Here is a 23,466-nt window from a genome sequence, read left to right on the forward strand (position 1 = left end):
CATTCTACACACTACACAGCCTTATTCTACACACTACACAGCCTTATTCTACACACTACACAGCCTCATTCTACACACTACACTTCCTTATTCTACACACTACGCGGCCTCATTCTACACACTATACAGCCTTATTCTACACGACCTTATTCTACACACTACACTGCCTTATTCTACACACTACACTGCCTTATTCTACACACTACACTGCTTTATTCTACACACTACACTTCCTCATTCTACACACTACACGGCCTCATTCTACACACTACACGGCCTCATTCTACACACTACACGGCCTTATTCTACACACTACACAGCCTTATTCTACACACTACACTGCCTTATTCTACACACTACACGGCCTTATTCTACACACTACACGGCCTCATTCTACACACTACACGGCCTCATTCTACACACGGCCTCATTCTACACACGGCCTCATTCTACACACTACACGGCCTCATTCTACACACTACACGGCCTCATTCTACACACTACACGGCCTTACTCTACACACTACACGGCCTTACTCTACACACTACACGGCCTCATTCTACACACTACACGGCCTCATTCTACACACTACACGGCCTCATTCTACACACTACACGGCCTCATTCTACACACTACACGGCCTCATTCTACACACTACACGGCCTCATTCTACACACTACACGGCCTTACTCTACACACTACACGGCCTTACTCTACACACTACACGGCCTCATTCTACACACTACACGGCCTTATTCTACACACTACACGGCCTTACTCTACACACTACACGGCCTTACTCTACACACTACACGGCCTTATTCTACACGGCCTTACTCTACACACTACACGGCCTTATTCTACACACTACACGGCCTTATTCTACACACTACACGGCCTCATTCTACACACTACACGGCCTTACTCTACACACTACACACAATACCCTATAAAGACAAAGGGTAAACAGGTGTTTAGACATTATTGCAAATTTATAAAAAAAATTAAAACATACTTTATTTACTTAAGTATTCAGACCCTTTGCTATGAGATTTGAAATTGAGCTCAGGTGCATCCTGTTTGTTCTGATGAAACCAATATTGAACTCTTTGGCCTGAATGCCAAGCGTCAAGTCTGGAGGAAACCGGACACCATCCCTACGGTGAAGCATGGTAGTGGCAGCATCACGCTGTGGGGATGTTTTTCAGCGGCGTGAACTGGGAAACTAGTCAGGATCGGGGCAAAGATGAATAGAGCAAATTACAGAGAGATTCTTGGTGAAAACCTGCTCCAGAGCACTCAGGACCTCAGACTGAGTTAAAGGTTCACCTTTCAACAGGACAACGACCCTAAGCACACAGCCAAGTCATCGCAGGAGGGGCTTCGGTACAAGTCTGAATTTCCTGGAGTGGCCCAGCTAGAGCCCAGACTTGAACCCGATCAAACATCTCTGGAGAGACCTGAAAATAGCTATGCAGCGACGCTCACCATCCAACCTCACAGAGCTTTAGAGGATCTGCAAAGAAGAATGGGAGAAACTCCCCAAATACAGGTATGCCAAGCTTGTAGCGTCGTACCCAAGAAGACTTGAGGCTGTAATCACTGCTAAATGTGCTTCAACAAAGTACTGAGTAAAGAGTCTGAATACTTAGTGGGGCAAAAAAGTATTTAGTCAGCCACCAATTGTGCAAGTTCTCCCACTTAAAAAGATGAGGCCTGTAATTTTCATCATAGGTACACTTCAACTATGACAGAAAATGAGAAAAAAAATCCAGAAAATCAAATTGCAGGATTTTTAATGAACTTATTTGCATATTGTGGTGGAAAATTAGTATTTGGTCACCTACAAACAAGCAAGATTTCTGGCTCTCACAGACCTGTAACTTCTTCTTTAAGAGGCTCCCCTGTACTCCACTTGTTACCTGTATCAATGGCACCTGTTTGAACTTGTTATCAGAATAAAAGACACCTGTCCACAACCTCAAACAGTCACATTCCAAACTCCACTATGGCCAAGACCAAAGAGCTGTCAAAGGACACCAGAAACAAAATTGTAGACCTGCACCAGGCTGGGAAGACTGAATCTGCAATAGGTAAGCAGCTTGGTTTGAAGAAATCAACTGTGGGAGCAATTATTAGGAAATGGAAGACATACAAGACCACTGATAATCTCCCTCGATCTGGGGCTCCACGCAAGATCTTACCCCGTGGGGTCAAAATGATCACAAGAACAGTGAGCAAAAATCCCAGAACCACACGGGGGGACCTAGTGAATGACCTGCAGAGAGCTGGGACCAAAGTAACAAAGCCTACCATCAGTAACACACTACGCCGCCAGGGACTCAAATCCTGCAGTGCCAGACTTGTCTCCCTGCTTAAGCCAGTACATGTCTAGGCCCGTCTGAAGTTTGCTAGAGAGCATTTGGATGATCCAGAAGAAGATTGGGAGAATGTCATATGGTCAGATGAAACCAAAATATAACTTTTTGGTAACTCAATTCGTCGTCTTTGGAGGACACAGAATGCTGAGTTGCATCCAAAGAACACCATACCTACTGTGAAGCATAGGGTGGAAACATCATGCTTTGGGGCTGTTTTTCTGCAAAGGGACCAGGACGACTGATCCGTGTAAAGAAAGAATGAATGGGACCATGTATCGTGAGATTTGAAGTGAAAACCTCCTTCCATCAGCAAGGGCATTGAAGATGAAACGTGGCTGGGTCTTTCAGCATGACAATTATTCCAAAAACACCGCCCGGGCATTGAAGAAGTGGCTTCGTAAGAAGCATTTCAAGGTCCTGGAGTGGCCTAGCCAGTCTCCAGATCTCAACCCCATAGAAAATCTTTGGAAGGAGTTGAAAGTCCATGTTGCCCAGCAACAGCCCCAAAACATCCCTGCTCTAGAGGAGATCTGCATGGAGGAATGGGCCAAAATACCAGCAACAGTGTGTGAAAACCTTGTGAAGACTTACAGAAAACGTTAGCTTCTATTATGTGTCATGTATGCACAGATCTGCAACCAACATTTCCCCATGGGGACATAAGTCGTCATCCTAAAAACAAATCACACCTTATAGCAGGAACAGCACCATCTACTGGTCAGAATCTGTTTATGTCAGGATGTAGAATGAGACATAAATTAGACATTTAAGTTTAGGTTTATCTGAACAGGGCAAACAAACCTCACCAAATTCACTGAATACATTATTATATGAAGAAACAATACTCAGAGCCGTAGCTCCATACTACTTGTCTCAGAACTGATACTGTGTACTGGTCGTGGGATGGTGTGGCGGGTCCATGAGGGGCTTTTGACCATGTCTTTGGATTCCTCATGTCTTACTCATTGTTTGAAAAACGTTTGGTCCAAATCGGATGTCGGGTACTATATTTATTGAATATGATTTGGATCCTATAAATTAAAATGGCCAATATGGGTGCAATCAATTAGTATAATTTCTCAGAAATCAAATTGTATCTCAGCAAAATAATGTTGTAGAAATAAATCAGCATTCCTAACTACAGAAAATATTTCGGAACTCTCTGAAACGCTGGGTGTCATGGTTGAAATGGATCGACCCACATGTCATCAATAAGGGTTACCTCCACTCTATAGTCTTAGTTATGTTCACAACCTCTTGTCTCCTAAATACACTCTGTTAAATATTATCTGTACACCGTGACCTCAACTGACACCGGCTGTGTTTGAACTTCCATGCTTTTTGGCCACTGTTTTATCTCACAGCCCTGAGGGGGTATCTGTCAACAAGAAGGAATTGTTTCTCTTCTGTCTGGATCTGTACATTTTTACTGAAACGGGTTCCTCCCCTCTGGTGTCTCCTCCCCTCTGGTGTCTCCTCCCCTCTGGTGTCTCCTCCCCTCTGGTGTCTCCTCCCCTCTGGTCTCTCCCATTCTGTAGTTGAGCCCCAACCTGAGGACAGCCACGTGGACAGTCAACAGGAGTGACAACAGCAGACGTTTACTGGAAGCTGCAAAGGTACTTTAGATTGTTATTGGAGCTTATGCCATTTACGGTATCAGAAACAATTACGTTTAAATATGAACTCTGAAGAATCTAGTTGTAATATATTGTGTGTGTGTGTGTGTGTGTGTGTGCTTGTTCACAGCATTTGCAGGTGACAGATCGGACATGTTGGCACGGAAATGCGGGTGGAAGATTAAACGCAGACCCCAAAAATGTGGTAAGAAAAATAATATTTCCAAATGTTCAATAACAGAAGCATGTTGTTTTATTAGCTCCATGATCAGCATGTAAACAGAGAAAATAGGTGATGATTCATTTGTTCCTAACTCAATTCTGCAGGGAAAGAGTCACCTCTACTTTTATAGCCAACTGTTTGTGTTAATTAGTTCCATCAGTAGACCAGCAAAGACAGTTAAAAGTTAAAATACTTTGATGTACTACATAAGTAAAAATACTTTGATGTACTACATAAGTTAAAATACTTTGTACTACATAATTAAAAATACTTTGATGTACTACATAAGTTAAAATACTTTCATGTACTACTTAAGTAAAAATACTTTGTACTACATAAGTACAAATACTTTGATGTACTACATAAGTACAAATACTTTGATGTACTACATAAGTAAAAATACTTTGATTTACTACATATGTAAAAATACTTTGATGTACTACATAAGTTAAAATACTTTCATGTACTACTTAAGTAAAAATACTTTGATCTACTACATAAGTACAAATACTTTGATGTACTACATAAGTTAAAATACTTTCATGTACTACTTAAGTAAAAATACTTTGATCTACTACATAAGTACAAATACTTTGATGTACTACTTAAGTACAAATACTTTGATGTACTACATAAGTTAAAATACTTTGATGTACTACATAAGTAAAAATACTTTGATGTACTACATAAGTTAAAATACTTTCATGTACTACATATGTAAAAATACTTTGATGTACTACATAAGTTAAAATACTTTGCTGTACTACATAAGTAAAAATACTTTGCTGTACTACATAAGTTAAAATACTTTGCTGTACTACATAAGTAAAAATACTTTGCTGTACTACATAAGTTAAAATACTTTGATCTACTAAAGTTATTTACACCACTGGTGTAAATGAAGTCAGATTAAAGTCAGATTTTGTCATAAAGTACACTATTGTTTCGATTCCAGGTTTAGTATCACATGACTTTATACCATTACACTACTCAATACCACAACAAAAGTATTAGCCAAAGTCCCAGAATGACCCTTGATGCTGACCAGTAAAGCTCTGTTCAATCATTGGGCATCTTTCAATATCATTACATTTTAACATTGTAATGTTTTATGTTTTATTCAGCCATGTATTCATTAATGAATCAATTATTCAATCTTGCAATCAATTTGACTTTACCAATATAACTACATAACATAATGGTATTCATTTATTTGAATGGTAAATCTCTTGATAAACTGAGTAAATCAAGATGTAGTCCACGTGTAGTCACAATACAGGTAATATATATTATTCAATAGGTCTCGTTACAATACAGGTGTGTATGTATGGTATGTATTCAATAGGACTGTCATGCATTAAGTTGAGCTGGTTTTGGCTGATTTCATGGGGCTACAGATGAGTCTATTTCCCTTCCATTTAGAACTTATTTTATTGGCAACTGCTAGATCATATTCTTTTTATTGTACTGATCAACATTTGCATGGAAAAAGCGATCCCTTTTTGTAAAAGTCTGCGCTGTCTCTTTAAGAAAATAATGATGTCATTTGGAGGTAGAATGTGGCTGTGTTACTATTCTAGTGGAAACCCGACGGGAGGCTGAGTACATTTGTTTATGGTGGCAAGGGAGATTAAGTGAATTGATAAAGTTTTGGTGGCAATCAGCTTTGAAAGTTGCATATTTTGCTTCATGAATACGATTTTTTTACCGCCGATACCGATTTATTGGAAGGCCAAAAAAAGCCGATGCCGATTAATCGGGCTACTTTTTTTGGGGGGGGGTTTATATAGATTTGTAATAATGACAGTTACAACAATACTGAATGAACAATTAACATTTTTTTATTTTGACTTAATATAATGCATAAATAAATTCTATTTAGTCTCAAATGAATAATGATACCTCTAGTTTGCGTATTATCATAAACAATGTACCAGGGTAGTGAATTGATGATAGCTTCAGCTGTCAGCTAGCTGGGACATTTGTCCTATAAAGATGGAAGATATCGGTATCTTCTTGCATTGTAAAGGGTTCTTGCCTGTAGGACATTGTTTTGCGAACAATAATGAACATTTTCAACATTTCTACATGCCCTGTCACATTATACTTGTGTGCAGCATGAGCGGGGAGCAAACAATGCAACCCAGAGAGCTCTAGAAATCAATGAGGAAGTGGAGCACTGCTCTTCGTGCTATAAAGGGGCTGATCTGATACGTGATTGAGAAGGTAAAGTAGGTGTAAGATGCATTGGACAGAAGTACTGAACCTAACCAAAATTCTACTATCAAACCATTTTTTTTTTGTATAGTTAAAAATACCAAAGTTTCAGTATACTGTGCAACACACATTACTGTCATCAAAACACTCCAAGATCGCATAGCAGTTCAGACGTCTTTTGTCCTCGTCTTGTCGTGTCCTGTATATATATATATATATATTTACAACTTTTTTCACATACATTTTATTTTTATTTTCCATCAACTCATCTTCTAAACACTCTCCTGCAACCAGCCTCACCAATTTATATTTATAAAAAAGTATTATTTACCTCAGATCTGTAATCCTCCAAGAAGCTAGCCAGAAACTAGCCAGAAGCTAGCCAGGAGCTAGCCCAGAAGCTAATCCAGAAGCTAATTAGAAGCTAGTTAGCTTCTTTACTGGCAAATCGTTAGTATTCAGCTAACCACGGTTTGTGGTCATCAGCTATCCTTTAGCTCGAAAATCTATCGCCAGTTTTGTACGGTGCAGCGCGGCTCGGAACGGAACATACCGGACCAATTTTTCTCTCCATGTCCCTGGATTTCAACTGCTCTCTGGACATTCATACCCGGATCTCACAGCTAGCTAGCTACTATCCGTGTGACAATCGGCTTTCGTCGATTCCGGAGCAAACATCAATTATTCTGGTGCTAGCCAGCTCCGTCAATCACTCCTGAGTTCCATCATTCACTCCTGGGCTGCAGTCACTTATCCGGACCCGTTTTACTGCCTACGCGGAGCCCCACCGGGCCTTCACAACTGGACTGCCGACGTTATCTACCTGAAGGAGATCCGGCTGGCTCCTCCGTCGCGACGTTACCTGAACGCCCATCTGCGGCCCGCTAACCGTTAGCTGTCTTACCGGCTGCTATCTGAATAGACAATCGGACAATTTATTTATTTTTATTATTATTATGTTTTCTTCTCGGGCCTCTATAACTATATCTATTGTTCTTATTTTTGTTGTTGTGTGATTTGGATTAATCCCCTCTACCACACGGAACCCCACTAATCTACTGACCGAACGCAAGAGGTGGCTAACAACATACCTCCATCCTATGCTAGCTTGCTACCGATGGCCTGGCTAGCTGTCTAAATCGCCGTGACCCTCAACCAACCTCTCCACTCACTGGACCCTTTTGATCACTCGACTAAGCATGCCTCTCCTTAATGTCAATATGTCTTGTCCATTGCTGTTCTGGTTAGTGTTTATTGGCTTATTTCACTGTAGAGCCTCTAGTCCTGCTCACTATACCTTATCCAACCTATTAGTTCCACCACCCACACATGCAATGACATCTCCTGGTTTCAATGATGTTTCTAGAGACAATATCTCTCTCTTCATCACTCAATACCTAGGTTTACCTCCACTGTATTCACATCCTACCTTACCTTTGTCTGTACATTATACCTTGATGCTATTTTATCGCCCCCAGAAACCTCCTTTTACTCTCTGTTCCAGACGTTCTAGACGACCAATTGTTATTGCTTTTAGCCGCACCCTTATTCTACTCCTCCTATGTTCCTCTGGCGATGTAGAGGTGAATCCAGGCCCTGCAGTGCCTAGCTCCACTCCTATTCCCCAGGCGCTCTCTTTTGACGACTTCTGTAACCGTAATAGCCTTGGTTTCATGCATGTTAACATTAGAAGCCTCCTCCCTAAGTTTGTTCTATTCACTGCTTTAGCACACTCTGCCAACCCGGATGTTCTAGCTGTGTCTGAATCCTGGCTTAGGAAGACCACCAAAAATTCAGACATTTTAATTCCAAACTACAACATTTTCAGACAAGATAGAACTGCCAAAGGGGGCGGTGTTGCAATCTACTGCAAAGATAGCCTGCAGAGTTCTGTCCTACTATCCAGGTCTGTACCCAAACAATTTGAACTTCTACTTTTAAAAATCCACCTCTCTAAAAACAAGTCTCTCACCGTTGCCGCCTGCTATAGACCACACTCTGCCCCCAGCTGTGCTCTGGACACCATATGTGAACTGATTGCCCCCCATCTATCTTCCGAGCTCGTGCTGCTAGGCGACCTAAACTGGAACATGCTTAACACCCCAGCCATCCTACAATCTAAACTTGATGCCCTCAATCTCACACACATTATCAATGAACCTACCAGGTACCTCCCCAAAGCCTTAAACACAGGCACCCTCATAGATATCATCCTAACCAACTTCCCCTCTAAATACACCTCTGCTGTCTTCAACCAAGATCTCAGCGATATCTGCCTCATTGCCTGCATCCGTAATGGGTCAGCGGTCAAACGACCTCCTCTCATCACTGTCAAACGCTCCCTGAAACACTTCAGCGAGCAGGCCTTTCTAATCGACCTGGCCGGGGTATCCTGGAAGGATATTGATCTCATCCCGTCAGTAGAGGATGCCTGGATATTTTTTTTTAAATGCCTTCCTAACCATCTTAAATAAACATGCCCCATTCAAGAAATTTAGAACCAGGAATAGATATAGCCCTTGGTTCTCCCCAGACCTGACTGCCCTTAACCAACACAAAAACATCCTATGGCGTTCTGCATTAGCATCGAACAGCCCCCGTGATATGCAACTGTTCAGGGAAGCTAGAAACCATTAAAACACAGGCAGTTAGAAAAGCCAAGGCTAGCTTTTTCAAGCAGAAATTTGCTTCTTGCAACACTAACTCAAAACAGTTCTGGGACACTGTAAAGTCCATGGAGAATAAGAACACCTCCTCCCAGCTGCCCACTGCACTGAAGATAGGAAACACTGTCACCACTGAATCCACCATAATTGAAAATTTCAATAAGCATTTTTCTACTGCTGGCCATGCTTTCCACCTGGCTACTCCTACCCCTGTCAACAGCACTGCACCCCCAACAGCAACTCGCCCAAGCCTTCCCCATTTCTCCTTCTCCCAAATCCATTCAGCTGATGTTCTGAAAGAACTGGACCCCTACAAATCAGCCGGGCTAGACAATCTGGACCCTTTCTTTCTAAAATTATCTGCCGAAATTGTTGCCACCCCTATTACTAGCCTGTTCAACCTCTCTTTCGTGTCGTCTGAGATTCCCAAAGATTGGAAAGCAGCTGCGGTCATCCCCCTCTTCAAAGGGGGGGACACTCTTGACCCAAACTGCTACAGACCTATATCTATCCTACCATGCCTTTCTAAGGTCTTCGAAAGCCAAGTCAACAAACAGATTACCGACCATTTCGAATCTCACCATACCTTCTCTGCTATGCAATATGGTTTCAGAGCTGGTCATGGGTGCACCTCAGCCACGCTCAAGGTCCTAAACGATATCTTAACCGCCATTGATAAGAAACATTACTGTGCAGCCGTATTCATTGATCTGGCCAAGGCTTTCGACTCTGTCAATCACCACATCCTCATCGGTAGACTCAACAGCCTTGGTTTCTCAAATGATTGCCTCGCCTGGTTCAACAACTACTTCTCTGATAGAGTTCAGCGTGTCAAATCGGAGGGTCTGTTGTCCGGACCTCTGGCAGTCTCTATGGGGGTGCCACAGGGTTCAATTCTTGGACCGACTCTCTTCTCTGTATACATCAATGAGGTCGCTCTTGCTGCTGGTGAGTCTCTGATCCACCTCTATGCAGACGACACCATTCTGTATACTTCCGGCCCTTCTTTGGACACTGTGTTAACAACCCTCCAGGCAAGCTTCAATGCCATACAACTCTCCTTCCGTGGCCTCCAATTGCTCTTAAATACAAGTACAACTAAATGCATGCTCTTCAACCGATCGCTACCTGCACCTACCCGCCTGTCCAACATCACTACTCTGGACGGCTCTGACTTAGAATACGTGAACAACTACAAATACTTAGGTGTCTGGTTAAACTGTAAACTCTCCTTCCAGACCCATATCAAACATCTCCAATCCAAAGTTAAATCTAGAATTGGCTTCCTATTTCGCAACAAAGCATCCTTCACTCATGCTGCCAAACATACCCTTGTAAAACTGACCATCCTACCAATCCTCGACTTTGGCGATGTCATTTACAAAATAGCCTCCAATACCCTACTCAACAAATTGGATGCAGTCTATCACAGTGCAATCCGTTTTGTCACCAAAGCCCCATATACTACCCACCATTGCGACCTGTACGGTCTCGTTGGCTGGCCTTCGCTTCATACTCGTCGCCAAACCCACTGGCTCCATGTCATCTACAAGACCCTGCTAGGTAAAGTCCCCCCTTATCTCAGCTCGCTGGTCACCATAGCATCTCCCACCTGTAGCACACGCTCCAGCAGGTATATCTCTCTAGTCACCCCCAAAACCAATTCTTTCTTTGGCCGCCTCTCTTTCCAGTTCTCTGCTGCCAATGACTGGAACGAACTACAAAAATCTCTGAAACTGGAAACACTTATCTCCCTCACTAGCTTTAAGCACCAACTGTCAGAGCAGCTCACAGATTACTGCACCTGTACATAGCCCACCTATAATTTAGCCCAAACAACTACCTCTTTCCCTACTGTATTTATTTTATTTATTTTGCTCCTTTGCACCCCATTATTTTTATTTCTACTTTGCACATTCTTCCATTGCAAAACTACCATTCCATTGTTTTACTTGCTATATTGTATTTACCTTGCCACCATGGCCTTTTTTGCCTTTACCTCCCTTCTCACCTCATTTGCTCACATTGTATATAGACTTGTTTATACTGTATTATTGACTGTATGTTTGTTTTACTCCATGTGTAACTCTGTGTTGTTGTATGTGTCGAACTGCTTTGCTTTATCTTGGCCAGGTCGCAATTCTAAATGAGAACTTGTTCTCAACTTGCCTACCTGGTTAAATAAAGGTGTTCTCAACTTGCCTACCAGGTTAAATAAAGGTGTTCTCAACTTGCCTACCTGGTTAAATAAAGGTGATCTGGCCTACCTGGTTAAATAAAGGTAAAATAAAAAAATAAAATAAAAAACTGTAATCAGGTGTTGCTGCTCTTCAGCAGCTCTGTCGCTTTAGCCAGGCCTCCGTGGCAGCCGGCTGACAAAGCCACTAGATGGCAGAGATATTGCTTAAAGCTATTTACAAATTATAGGCAATGCAACATGAAGACAATGCTCTGATCATTCATCGGCTGATCGCTCCCCACTCAGATGACTACTTTAAAATTATGGAAGCCCTTGATGACGATGTCCATCTAGAGACCTCTTTCTATCTCTGAGCTGCTGCCCAGCCCTACGGCCCTCTGGGAGATGTAGTGTCAGGCGGGCTATTCGTGTTCACCTGGAGACAGATGGCCAGTCTGCTCCCCGTTTCCCTGGGTGTACACAACCCCACACCAAGCATCAGGTGTCAGAGTGGGTTGCATGGGGCCTGGAGAGCAGCTACAGGCCAGGGGCCTCTAGTTTTCCCTTCTCTGTCTGTCAAACCAATTGGGAAAGAGAACTACAGGATCCTATTGGACAAACCAATTGGGAAAGAGAACTACAGGATCCTATTGGACAAACCAATTGGAAAAGAGAACTACAGGATCCTATTGGACAAACCAATTGGAAAAGAGAACTACAGGATCCTATTGGACAAACCAATTGGGAAAGAGAACTACAGGATCCTATTGGACAAACCAATTGGGAAAGAGAACTACAGGATCCTATTGGACAAACCAATTGGGAAAGAACTACAGGATCCTATTGGACAAACACATTGTCTTGCCATATTGTTATCAAAGAAACCTTGGTCATCAATGGTTGTTAAAATGATCTACACTTTTCCTCTTGAGTGCTGTTATTATTATTATTTGTCAGTGTTTTGGACAAATGAAGCTTTTTCCTTGAGGCGTTACATGTGTTACCTTCCTGTTCTGTGATCACAGTGAGGAGGAACACATTTAAATGATAACGGATGACATTTAGCAGACGCTTTCATCCCAAGGGACTTTTTTGTGTAAAGGAAGGCCCCAGCGGGAATCAAACCCACAATCCTTGTCTTTGCAACCTCCATGCTCTACCAACTGAGCCATGTGAATAAGCAATGTTATGTCATCTAACAGTGTTTTTCTTGTGTCCTGGTGGCAGTTGAAGGAGGTGAATTCCCAGACCATCCTGTCTAACATGCTGTCCTACGTGTGGCCCAAGGACCGGCCTGATCTACGGGCTAGAGTTGCCATCGCCCTGGGACTGCTGGCTGGAGCTAAGGTAGTCTGACACACACACGCACGCACACACACGTGTACACACACACACACACACACACACACACACACGCACGCACACACACGTGTACACACACACACACACACACACACACACACACACACACACACACACACGTCTGCTGGCTGGAGGTGAGGTAGCCGGGTGGAGGAGGTAGCCGGGTGGAGGAGGTAGCCGGGTGGGACACGTCTGCTGACTGGAGTTACAGTGCTTATAGAAAGTATACATCTCAACCTTTTCACATTTTGTTCAAATGTGGGATTGAAATATATTTGTCATTTTTTTTATAAATGATTTACATAATACTCCATAATGTCAAAGTGAAAAAATAATACACATTTTTACAAGTTAATAACTAAAATGTGGCTTAGCAAGTTACATGGACTCACTCTGTTAAATAATAGGGATTGATATGATTTTTGAATGACTAACCCTTCCTCTGTCCCTCAGTCTAGTAGTGAATGACTAACCCTTCCTCTGTCCCCTCAGTCTAGTAGTGAATGACTAACCCTTCCTCTGTCCCTCAGTCTAGTAGTGAATGACTACCCCCTTCCTCTGTCCCCTCAGTCTAGTAGTGAATGACTAACCCTTCCTCTGTCCCCTCAGTCTAGTAGTGAATGACTACCCCCTTCCTCTGTCCCCTCAGTCTAGTAGTGAATGACTACCCCCTTCCTCTGTCCCCTCAGTCTAGTAGTGAATGACTAACCCTTCCTCTGTCCCCCATATATACAACATCTGTAAGGTCCCTCAGTCTAGTAGTGAATGACGAACCCCTTCCTCTGTCCCCTCAGTCTAGTAGTGAATGACTACCCCCTTCCTCTGTCCCCTCAGTCTAGTAGTGAATGACTACCCCCTTCCTCTGTCCCCTCAGTCTAGTAGTGAGTCTAGTAGTGAATGACTAACCCTTCCTCTGTCCCTCAGTCTAGTAGTGAATGACTAACCCTTCCTCTGTCCCCTCAGTCTAGTAGTGAATGACTACCCCCTTCCTCTGTCCCCTCAGTCTAGTAGTGAATGACTAACCCTTCCTCTGTCCCCTCAGTCTAGTAGTGAATGACTACCCCCTTCCTCTGTCCCCTCAGTCTAGTAGTGAATGACTACCCCCTTCCTCTGTCCCCTCAGTCTAGTAGTGAATGACTACCCCCTTCCTCTGTCCCCTCAGTCTAGTAGTGAATGACTACCCCCTTCCTCTGTCCCCTCAGTCTAGTAGTGAGTCTAGTAGTGAATGACTAACCCTTCCTCTGTCCCTCAGTCTAGTAGTGAATGACTAACCCTTCCTCTGTCCCCTCAGTCTAGTAGTGAATGACGAACCCCTTCCTCTGTCCCTCAGTCTAGTAGTGAATGACTACCCCCTTCCTCTGTCCCCTCAGTCTAGTAGTGAGTCTAGTAGTGAATGACTAACCCTTCCTCTGTCCCTCAGTCTAGTAGTGAATGACTAACCCTTCCTCTGTCCCCTCAGTCTAGTAGTGAATGACTACCCCCTTCCTCTGTCCCCTCAGTCTAGTAGTGAATGACTAACCCTTCCTCTGTCCCTCAGTCTAGTAGTGAATGACTACCCCCTTCCTCTGTCCCCTCAGTCTAGTAGTGAATGACTAACCCTTCCTCTGTCCCCTCAGTCTAGTAGTGAATGACTACCCCCTTCCTCTGTCCCTCAGTCTAGTAGTGAATGACTACCCCCTTCCTCTGTCCCTCAGTCTAGTAGTGAATGACTAACCCTTCCTCTGTCCCCTCAGTCTAGTAGTGAATGACTACCCCCTTCCTCTGTCCCCTCAGTCTAGTAGTGAATGACTACCCCCTTCCTCTGTCCCCTCAGTCTAGTAGTGAATGACTACCCCCTTCTTCTGTCCCCTCAGTCTAGTAGTGAATGACTACCCCCTTCTTCTGTCCCCTCAGTCTAGTAGTGAATGACTACCCCCTTCCTCTGTCCCCTCAGTCTAGTAGTGAATGACTAACCCTTCCTCTGTCCCCTCAGTCTAGTAGTGAATGACTAACCCCTTCCTCTGTCCCCTCAGTCTAGTAGTGAATGACTACCCCCTTCCTCTGTCCCTCAGTCTAGTAGTGAATGACTACCCCCTTCTTCTGTCCCCTCAGTCTAGTAGTGAATGACTACCCCCTTCCTCTGTCCCCTCAGTCTAGTAGTGAATGACTAACCCCTTCCTCTGTCCCCCATATATACAACATCTGGAAGGTCCCTCCGTCTAGTAGTGAATTTCAACCACAGATTCAACTACAAAGACCAGGGTGCTTTTCGAAAGCCTCATGAAGAAGGGCAGTGATTGGTCGATGGGTAACAATAACAAATCAGACCTTTATTTCTCTCTTTAAGCATCATGGTGAAGTTAATAATGACGCCGTGGGCGATGTATTAAACAGGGTTTTCCACATGGAGTACCCTGCCAAATAGAAAAAGTAGCCAGCCAGGTTCCCCCTGGGAAACGAGCTCTATTTTGGTGGCCTCTGTATTTGGAACCAGCAACTATCAGAAAGTTCACTCTTTTTACCCTGTTAATTTAAAACAGCTGATGAAACTACGATAGAAAACAAATGAAATACTTAGTTTTGACTACACTGTGCTCAAATACAAATAGCTTGATGTTTACGCGTGTGGTTTTCAGTGGTTTTCAGTGGTAGACTGCGACAGAGCAGGTAAATGTTGAACTGGAAAGGAAAAAGCTTTAATGTCGGACCCTGGGCGAGAAGGAAAATAAATGACTCTGCCAGAAAACAATAGGCTAAGTGAGATTTCGACTCATCGTTAACACATTATAGGCTATGGGACATGCAAATTTAACCACCGCGCACAACAGACAGCAGACTGTCAAACTGGCAGTGTTTCTGTGTCACCTTAGTGACTGACAGGCTCCTGTCCTATCAATGCTTATCATTCATTCTAGCTCACCTTTTATCGGAGTTTCCCACAACCAGATGCTTCCTTTTTCCGCTGACACCCGGATGTTGGATCTCTGCTCAGGTGTTTATTTTACGCCTGCTATGTTTCGTTAATTCAAGTAGGAGAGGGCTTGGCAGATTATTTTTGTCTTTTCTGACTAGTGGCGCTAGTACCCAGCTGAAATAAGTATAGCCGACAGGGAAAACCCTGTAAACCACCCAGACACATCAGATGCACTCAACCTTCTGAACTGAGCTGCAGGAGAGGAAGGAAACTGCTTAAGAATGTCACCATGAGGCCGTTGGTGATTTTTAAAATGGCTACAGAGTTTAAAATGACTGTAATGGGAGAACTGAGGATGGATGGATCTTGCGAAAGTATTCGGCCCCCTTGAACTTTGCGACCTTTTGCCACATTTCAGGCTTCAAACATAAAGATATAAAACTGTATTTTTTTGTGAAGAATCAACAACAAGTGGGACACAATCCTGAAGTGGAACGACATTTATTGGATATTTCAAACTTTTTTAACAAATCAAAAACTGAAAAATTGGGCGTGCAAAATTATTCAACCTGCATCACCAGGACCCTGGGCATCTTTCTTTTAGTGTTTTTCAGAGTCAGTAGAAAGGCCTTTTTAGTTTCCTAAGTTTTCATAACTGTGACCTTAGTTGCTTATCGTCTGTAAGCTGTTAGTGTCTTAGCGACTGTTCCACAGGTGCATGTTCATTAAATCAAATTTTATTTGCCACATACACATGGTTAGCAGATGTTAATACGAGTGTAGCGAAATGCTTGTGCCTCTAGTTCCGACAATGCAGTAATAACCAACAAGTAATCTAACTAACAATTCCAAAACTACTGTCTTATACACAGTGTAAGGGGATAAAGAATATGTACATAAAGATATATGAATGAGTGATGGTACACACAGTAGATGGTATAGAGTATATACATATGAGATGAGTAATGTAGGGTATTAAACATTAAGTGGCATTGTGATAAATTTTTTACATCAATTTCCATTATTAAAGTGGCTGGAGTTGAGTCAGTATGTTGGCAGCAGCCACTCAATGTTAGTGGTGGCTGTTTAACAGTCTGATGGCCTTGAGATAGAAGCTGTTTTTCAGTCTCTCGGTCCCAGCGTTGATGCACCTGTACTGACCTCGCCTTCTGGATGATAGCGGGGTGAACAGGCAGTAGCTCGGGTGGTTGTTGTCCTTGATGATCTTTATGGCCTTCCTGTGACATCGGGTGTTGTAGGTGTCCTGGAGGGCAGGTAGTTTGCCCCCGGTGATGCGTTGTGCAGACCTCACTACCCTCTGGTGAGCCTTACGGTTGAGGGCGGGGCAGTTGCCGTACCAGGCGGTGATACGGCCCGACGGGATGCTCTCGATTTTGCATCTGTAAAGGTTTGTGTGCTTTTGGTGACAAGCCGAATTACTTCAGCCTCCTGAGGTTTAAGAGGCGCTGCTGCGCCTTCTTCACGACGCTGTCTGTGTGGGTGGACCAATTCAGTTTGTCCGTGATGTGTACGCCGAGGAACTTAGTTCCTCCCGAATGTAATGAAACCTACGATTACCTGGGGTAAGAAATAACACGTAAAAAAAACCAAAATACTGCATAGTTTCCTTGGAACGTGAGGCGGCCATCTCTGTCGGCGCCGACATGGGTCAAGCATGGGAAACTGTTTAAACGATGAAGATCTGTGAAGTTATTTGGGGTTTTACGAATTGTAGAAACATTTCAAGGATAATGAATGGAAACAGGATGCACCTTTAGCTAATTTGAGTCTCATAGCAAAAGGTCTTGAATACTTATGTAAATAAATTCGCAAAAATGTTTAAACCTGTTTTCACTTTGTCATTATGTGGTATTGTGTAGATTGAGTAAAAAAAATATAACTAAAGTCTAGTGGTCTGATTACTTTCTGAATGCCACGTAGATATAGAGGTCTATAGATCCTATCTGCAGTCCTGATTTCTGGAACTGTTCGCTTACCTGTGTAGTGTTTACTTTTCCTTGTTTCACTGTCTGTAATTTCAGGGTTCTCCCCATCAGGATAGTAATACACAGCCAGCCTTACTGCACCGAGCTTCTACCATCAGAAGAGTGGACATTCCTGTTTTCACCACTGCTGTTTCTCACTCTCTCTAGATGACCAACGTGATGGTACCCTTCATGTTTAAGTATGCTGTGGATGAGCTGAATGGCCTGTCAGGACACATGTTGAACCTGAGCGACGCCCCCAACACCGTGGCTACCATGGCAACCGCTGTTCTTATTGGTTGTAAGTCCCAACTACTTTTCTTCACAAACCAGAAAGGCACAAAAAAAAGTGAATATCTTGGAACAGAATATTGTTATCACAGTCCAGGAGTCAGATTCTAGATTATCTGGGAACCATTAAACTATAAGTATATCAAACCTAGTGTTGGCTCTGCCTCTGGCTCCTCTGTCTCCTCTGGCTCTGTCTCCTCTGGCTCTGTCTCCTCTGGCTCTGTCTCCTCTGGCTCTGTCTCCTCTGGCTCTGTCTCCTCTGGCTCTGTCTCCTCTGGCTCTGTCTCCTCTGGCTCTGGCTCCTCTGGCTCCTCTGGCTCCTCTGTCTCCTCTGGCTCCTCTGTCTCCTCTGGCTCTGTCTCCTCTGGCTCTGTCTCCTCTGGCTCTGTCTCCTCTGGCTCTGTCTCCTCTGGCTCTGTCTCCTCTGGCTCTCACTCTCTCTGCTCCGTCACTCTGTGGCTTGTGAATAGATGTTGATGTCAACCTCTGTTTTGAATAGAGGTCAGGGTTTGGGTGTCCAGTCCTTCCTGTCAGCCCATGACTGCCTCCATCCTCTGGCTCTGACTGCTGATGAAAACAGCTCTAATGAACTCAGATGTCGATTAAGGCAGCCCCCCGCACCCCTCTGATTCAGAGGGGTGCGGTTGGGTTAAATGCGGAAGACACATTTCAGTTGAATGCGTTGTTGTACAACTGACTAGATACCCTTTCCCTAACTCTGGTGCTGACTGCTGATCAAATTGTGTTGGTCACATACAGTGCATTGCGAAAGTATTCGGCCCCCTTGAACTTTGCGACCTTTTGCCACATTTCAGGCTTCAAACATAAAGATATAAAACTGTATTTCAAAGTTCAAGGGGGCAGAATACTGTCGCAAGGCACTGTACACGTGTTTAGCAGATGTTATTGCGGGTGTTGTGAAATGCTTGTGTTTCTAGCTCGGACAGTGCAGTAATATCTAATAACTTTCACAAGGTGATGCAGCCCGACAGGTTGCTCTCAATTGTGCATCTATAAAAGTTTGTCAGGGTTTTGGGTGCCAAGCTACATTTCTTCAGCCTCATGAGGTTGAAGAGGCGCTGTTGCGCTTTCTTCAACACGCTGTCTGTGTGGATGGACCATTTCAGTTTGTCAGTGATGTGTATATCGAGGAACTTAACTTTCTAACTTCAATTAACAGCATTGGTATTAGAGGTCGACCGATTATCATTTTTTAATACCGATACCGATTATTGGAGGACCAAAAAAGCAGATTAATCGGCAGTTTTATGTATGTGTAAAAAAATGACAAATATAACAATACTGAATAAACAATGAACCGTTTTATTGACTTAATATAATACATCTATTTAGTCTCAAATTAATGAAACCTGTTCAATTTGGTTTAAATAATGCAAAAACAAAGTGTTGGAGAAGAAAGTAAAAGTGCAATATGTGCCATGTTAGAAAGCTAACGTTTCAGTTCCTTGCTCAGAACATGAGAACATATGAAAGCTGGTGGTTCCTTTTAACATGAGTCTTCAATATTTCCAGTTAAGAAGTTTTAGGTTGTAGTTATTATAGGAATCATAGGACTATTTCTCTCTATACTATTTGTATTTCATATATCTTTGACTATTGGATGTTCTTATAGGCACTGTTGTATTGCCAGCCTAATCTCTGGAGTTGATAGGCTTGAAGTCATAAACAGAGCTGTGCTTGCGAAGAGCTGCTTGCAAATGCAGGAAAGTGGTGTTTGAATGAATGCTTACGAGCCTGCTGCTGCCTACCACCGCTCAGACTGCTCTATCAAATCATAGACTTAATTATAATATAATAAACACACAGAAATACGAGCCTTAGGTCACTAATATGGTCAAATCTGTAAACTGTCATTTGGAATACAAAACGTTTATTCTTTCAGTGGTATACGGAACCGTTGCGTATTTTATCTAACAGGTGGCATCCACAAGTCTAAATATTGCTGTTACATTGTAGAACCTTAAATATGACGTAACATATATGTAAAATTCTGGCAAATTAATTGCGGTGTATGTTAGGGAGTCACACAATTCGCAACGAGCCAGGCGGCCCAAACTGCATAGACTCTGCTTGCACTGAACGCAAGAGAAGTGACACAATTTCCCTAGTTAATATTGCCTGCTAACATGCATTTATTTCTAACTAAATATGCAGGTTTAAAAATATATACTTCTGTGTATTGACTTTAAGAAAGGCATTGGTGTTTATGGTCAGGTACATTTGTGCAATGAATGAGCTTTTGTTAAATCATCACCTGTTTGGCGAAGTTGAAAAAGGCTGTGATTCGATGATAAATTAACAGGCACCACTTTGATTATATGCAACGCAGGACAAGCTAGTTAACCTAGTAATATCATCAACCATGTGTAGTTAACTAGTGATTATTTTAAGATTGATTGACTTTTATAAGATAAGTTTAATGCAACTTACCTTGCCTCCTTGCAGCCATAAGGCGCTTTTGACGCTGCTCTCGAGTAACAGGTGGTCAGCCTGCCACGTACTTTCCTCGTGGAGTAACAGGTGGTCAGCCTGCCACGTACTTTCCTCGTGGATTGCAATGTCATCGGCGTTTACCGATTTACATTACCGAATTTTGTTATGAAAACTTGAAATCGGCCCAAATTCATCGGTCAACCTCTAATAGGTATTCCTCTTGTCCAGATGGGGTTGGGCAGTGGGATTGCATTGTCTGTGGATCTATTGGGGCGGTATGCAAATTGAAGTGGGTCTAGTGTGACCGGGAAGGTAGAGATGGCCTTGATGAAGTCCGCTCTAATGAACTGAGCCAACCCAAACCATCGCTCTGACTGCTGCTGTCCGCTCTAATGAACTGAGCCAACCCAAACCATCACTCTGACTGCTGCTGTCAGCTCTAATGAACTGAACCAACCCAAACCATCGCTCTGACTGCTGCTGTCAGCTCTAATGAACTGAGCCAACCCAAACCATCGCTCTGACTGCTGCTGTCAGCTCTAATGAACTGAGCCAACCCATCACTCTGACTGCTGCTGTCAGCTCTAATGAACTGAGCCAACCCAAACCATCACTCTGACTGCTGCTGTCAGCTCTAATGAACTGAGCCAACCCAAACCATCACTCTGACTGCTGCTGTCAGCTCTAATGAACTGACCCAACCCAAACCATCGCTCTGATTGCTGCTGTCAGCTCTAATGAACTGAGCCAACCCAAACCATCACTCTGACTGCTGCTGTCAGCTCTAATGAACTGACCCAACCCAAACCATCACTCTGACTGCTGCTGTCAGCTCTAATGAACTGAGCCAACCCAAACCATCACTCTGAATGCTGCTGCTGTCAGCTCTAATGAACTGAGCCAACCCAAACCATCACTCTGAATGCTGCTGCTGTCAGCTCTAATGAACTGAGCCAACCCAAACCATCACTCTGACTGCTGCTGTCAGCTCTAATGAACTGACCCAACCCAAACCATCGCTCTGATTGCTGCTGTCAGCTCTAATGAACTGAGCCAACCCAAACCATCACTCTGACTGCTGCTGTCAGCTCTAATGAACTGACCCAACCCAAACCATCACTCTGACTGCTGCTGTCAGCTCTAATGAACTGAGCCAACCCAAACCATCACTCTGAATGCTGCTGCTGTCAGCTCTAATGAACTGAGCCAACCCAAACCATCACTCTGAATGCTGCTGCTGTCAGCTCTAATGAACTGAGCCAACCCAAACCATCGCTAGTCTCTCTCTCACACTCTCACACTCACACACACACACACACACACACACACACACAGCTAGCCTGACACTAGCCTCTGCTGTCTCTGGCCTTGAGATGAAAGCCCCATCTTGTTCACTGATGTTGCTGCTGGTTTCATTGGCCTGTAGAATAAAACTGCAGATCGCTGGATGTCGGATTCAACAACAGGCGAGCTAACTGTCCATCCCTGTGTGTGTAGTGTTGGAATAAAATGTTTAAAACACAGCCTGGTCTGGGACGGTCTCTGTTACTACACAGCCTGGCCTGGTCTGGGACGGTCTCTGTTACTACACAGCCTGGCCTGGTCTGGGACGGTCTCTGTTACTACACAGCCTGGTCTGGGACGGTCTCTGTTACTACACAGCCTGGTCTGGGACGGTCTCTGTTACTACACAGCCTGGCCTGGTCTGGGACGGTCTCTGTTACTACACAGCCTGGCCTGGTCTGGGACGGTCTCTGTTACTACACAGCCTGGTCTGGGACGGTCTCTGTTACTACACAGCCTGGTCTGGGACGGTCTCTGTTACTACACAGCCTGGCCTGGTCTGGGACGGTCTCTGTTACTACACAGCCTGGCCTGGTCTGGGACGGTCTCTGTTACTACACAGCCTGGCCTGGTCTGGGACGGTCTCTGTTACTACACAGCCTGGCCTGGTCTGGGACGGTCTCTGTTACTACACAGCCTGGCCTGGACTGGAAAGTGACTTGCCAAGTACAACCAAATCAATTGATCTCTATATCCCTCTTGTCTGTCTCTGATTGGTATAAAGGCTGGCGTGCTGTTCTCTCTGATGAAATCCTCTCTTTCTCTTCTCCCAGATGGTGTGTCCCGTGCCGGTTCGGCCCTCTTCAATGAGCTGCGTAACGCCGTCTTTGGGAAGGTGGCCCAGAGTTCCATCCGGCGTATCGCCAAGAACGTGTTCCTGCATCTCCACAGCCTGGACCTGGGTTTCCACCTGTCCCGCCAGACGGGGGCGCTGTCAAAGGCCATTGATAGGGGCACCAGGGGCATCTCCTTCGTCCTCTCTGCCATTGTCTTCAACCTGGGACCCACTGCACTGGAGATGGGGCTGGTCTCTGGTATCCTGGTGGGTAACCCCTAACCCTAGAATAGGGGTGAGGCAGGGGAAGTGGAGGGTGAGGCAGGGGAAGTGGAGGGTGAGGCAGGGGAAGTGGAGGGTGAGGCAGGGGAAGTGGAGGGTGAGGCAGGGGAAGTGGAGGGTGAGGCAGGGGAAGTGGAGGGTGAGGCAGGGGAAGTGGAGGGTGAGGCAGGGGAAGTGGAGGGTGAGGCAGGGGAAGTGGAGGGTGAGGCAGGGGAAGTGGAGGGTGAGGCAGGGGAAGTGGAGGGTGAGGCAGGGGAAGTGGAGGGTGAGGCAGGGGAAGTGGAGGGTGAGGCAGGGGAAGTAGAGGCAGGGGAAGTAGAGGGTGAGGGGTCCTCTCTGCTATTCAACCTGGGACCCACTGCACTGGAGATGGGGCTGGTCTCTGGTATCCTGGTGGGTAACCCCTAACCCTAGAATAGGGGTGAGGCAGGGGAAGTGGAGGGTGAGGCAGGGGAAGTGGAGGGTGAGGCAGGGGAAGTGGAGGGTGAGGCAGGGGAAGTGGAGGGTGAGGCAGGGGAAGTGGAGGGTGAGGCAGGGGAAGTGGAGGGTGAGGCAGGGGAAGTGGAGGGTGAGGCAGGGGAAGTGGAGGGTGAGGCAGGGGAAGTGGAGGGTGAGGCAGGGGAAGTGGAGGGTGAGGCAGGGGAAGTGGAGGGTGAGGCAGGGGAAGTGGAGGGTGAGGCAGGGGAAGTGGAGGGTGAGGCAGGGGAAGTGGAGGGTGAGGCAGGGGAAGTGGAGGGTGAGGCAGGGGAAGTGGAGGGTGAGGCAGGGGAAGTGGAGGGTGAGGCAGGGGAAGTGGAG

At 44.6% G+C, this 23,466-nt stretch overlaps 1 protein-coding gene across 1 annotated transcript in view; it reads left to right on the forward strand.

Moving 5' to 3' along the window:
* LOC110533243 (iron-sulfur clusters transporter ABCB7, mitochondrial) overlaps positions 1-23,466 on the forward strand; it is a 46,567-nt gene that overhangs the window by 2,940 nt on the left and 20,161 nt on the right. Inside the window, exons 2-6 of the mRNA XM_090198945.1 lie at positions 3,920-3,997; positions 4,128-4,202; positions 12,510-12,629; positions 17,691-17,823; positions 22,385-22,653. Of these exons, the coding sequence (XP_090055071.1) occupies positions 3,920-3,997; positions 4,128-4,202; positions 12,510-12,629; positions 17,691-17,823; positions 22,385-22,653 (675 nt within the window). The remainder of the gene's footprint in view (positions 1-3,919; positions 3,998-4,127; positions 4,203-12,509; positions 12,630-17,690; positions 17,824-22,384; positions 22,654-23,466) is intronic.

The sequence above is a fragment of the Oncorhynchus mykiss genome, chromosome 14 (genome assembly GCF_057628025.1).
Source record: "Oncorhynchus mykiss isolate SJ-2025 chromosome 14, ASM5762802v1, whole genome shotgun sequence".
In the NCBI taxonomy this organism is placed as follows: domain Eukaryota; kingdom Metazoa; phylum Chordata; class Actinopteri; order Salmoniformes; family Salmonidae; genus Oncorhynchus; species Oncorhynchus mykiss.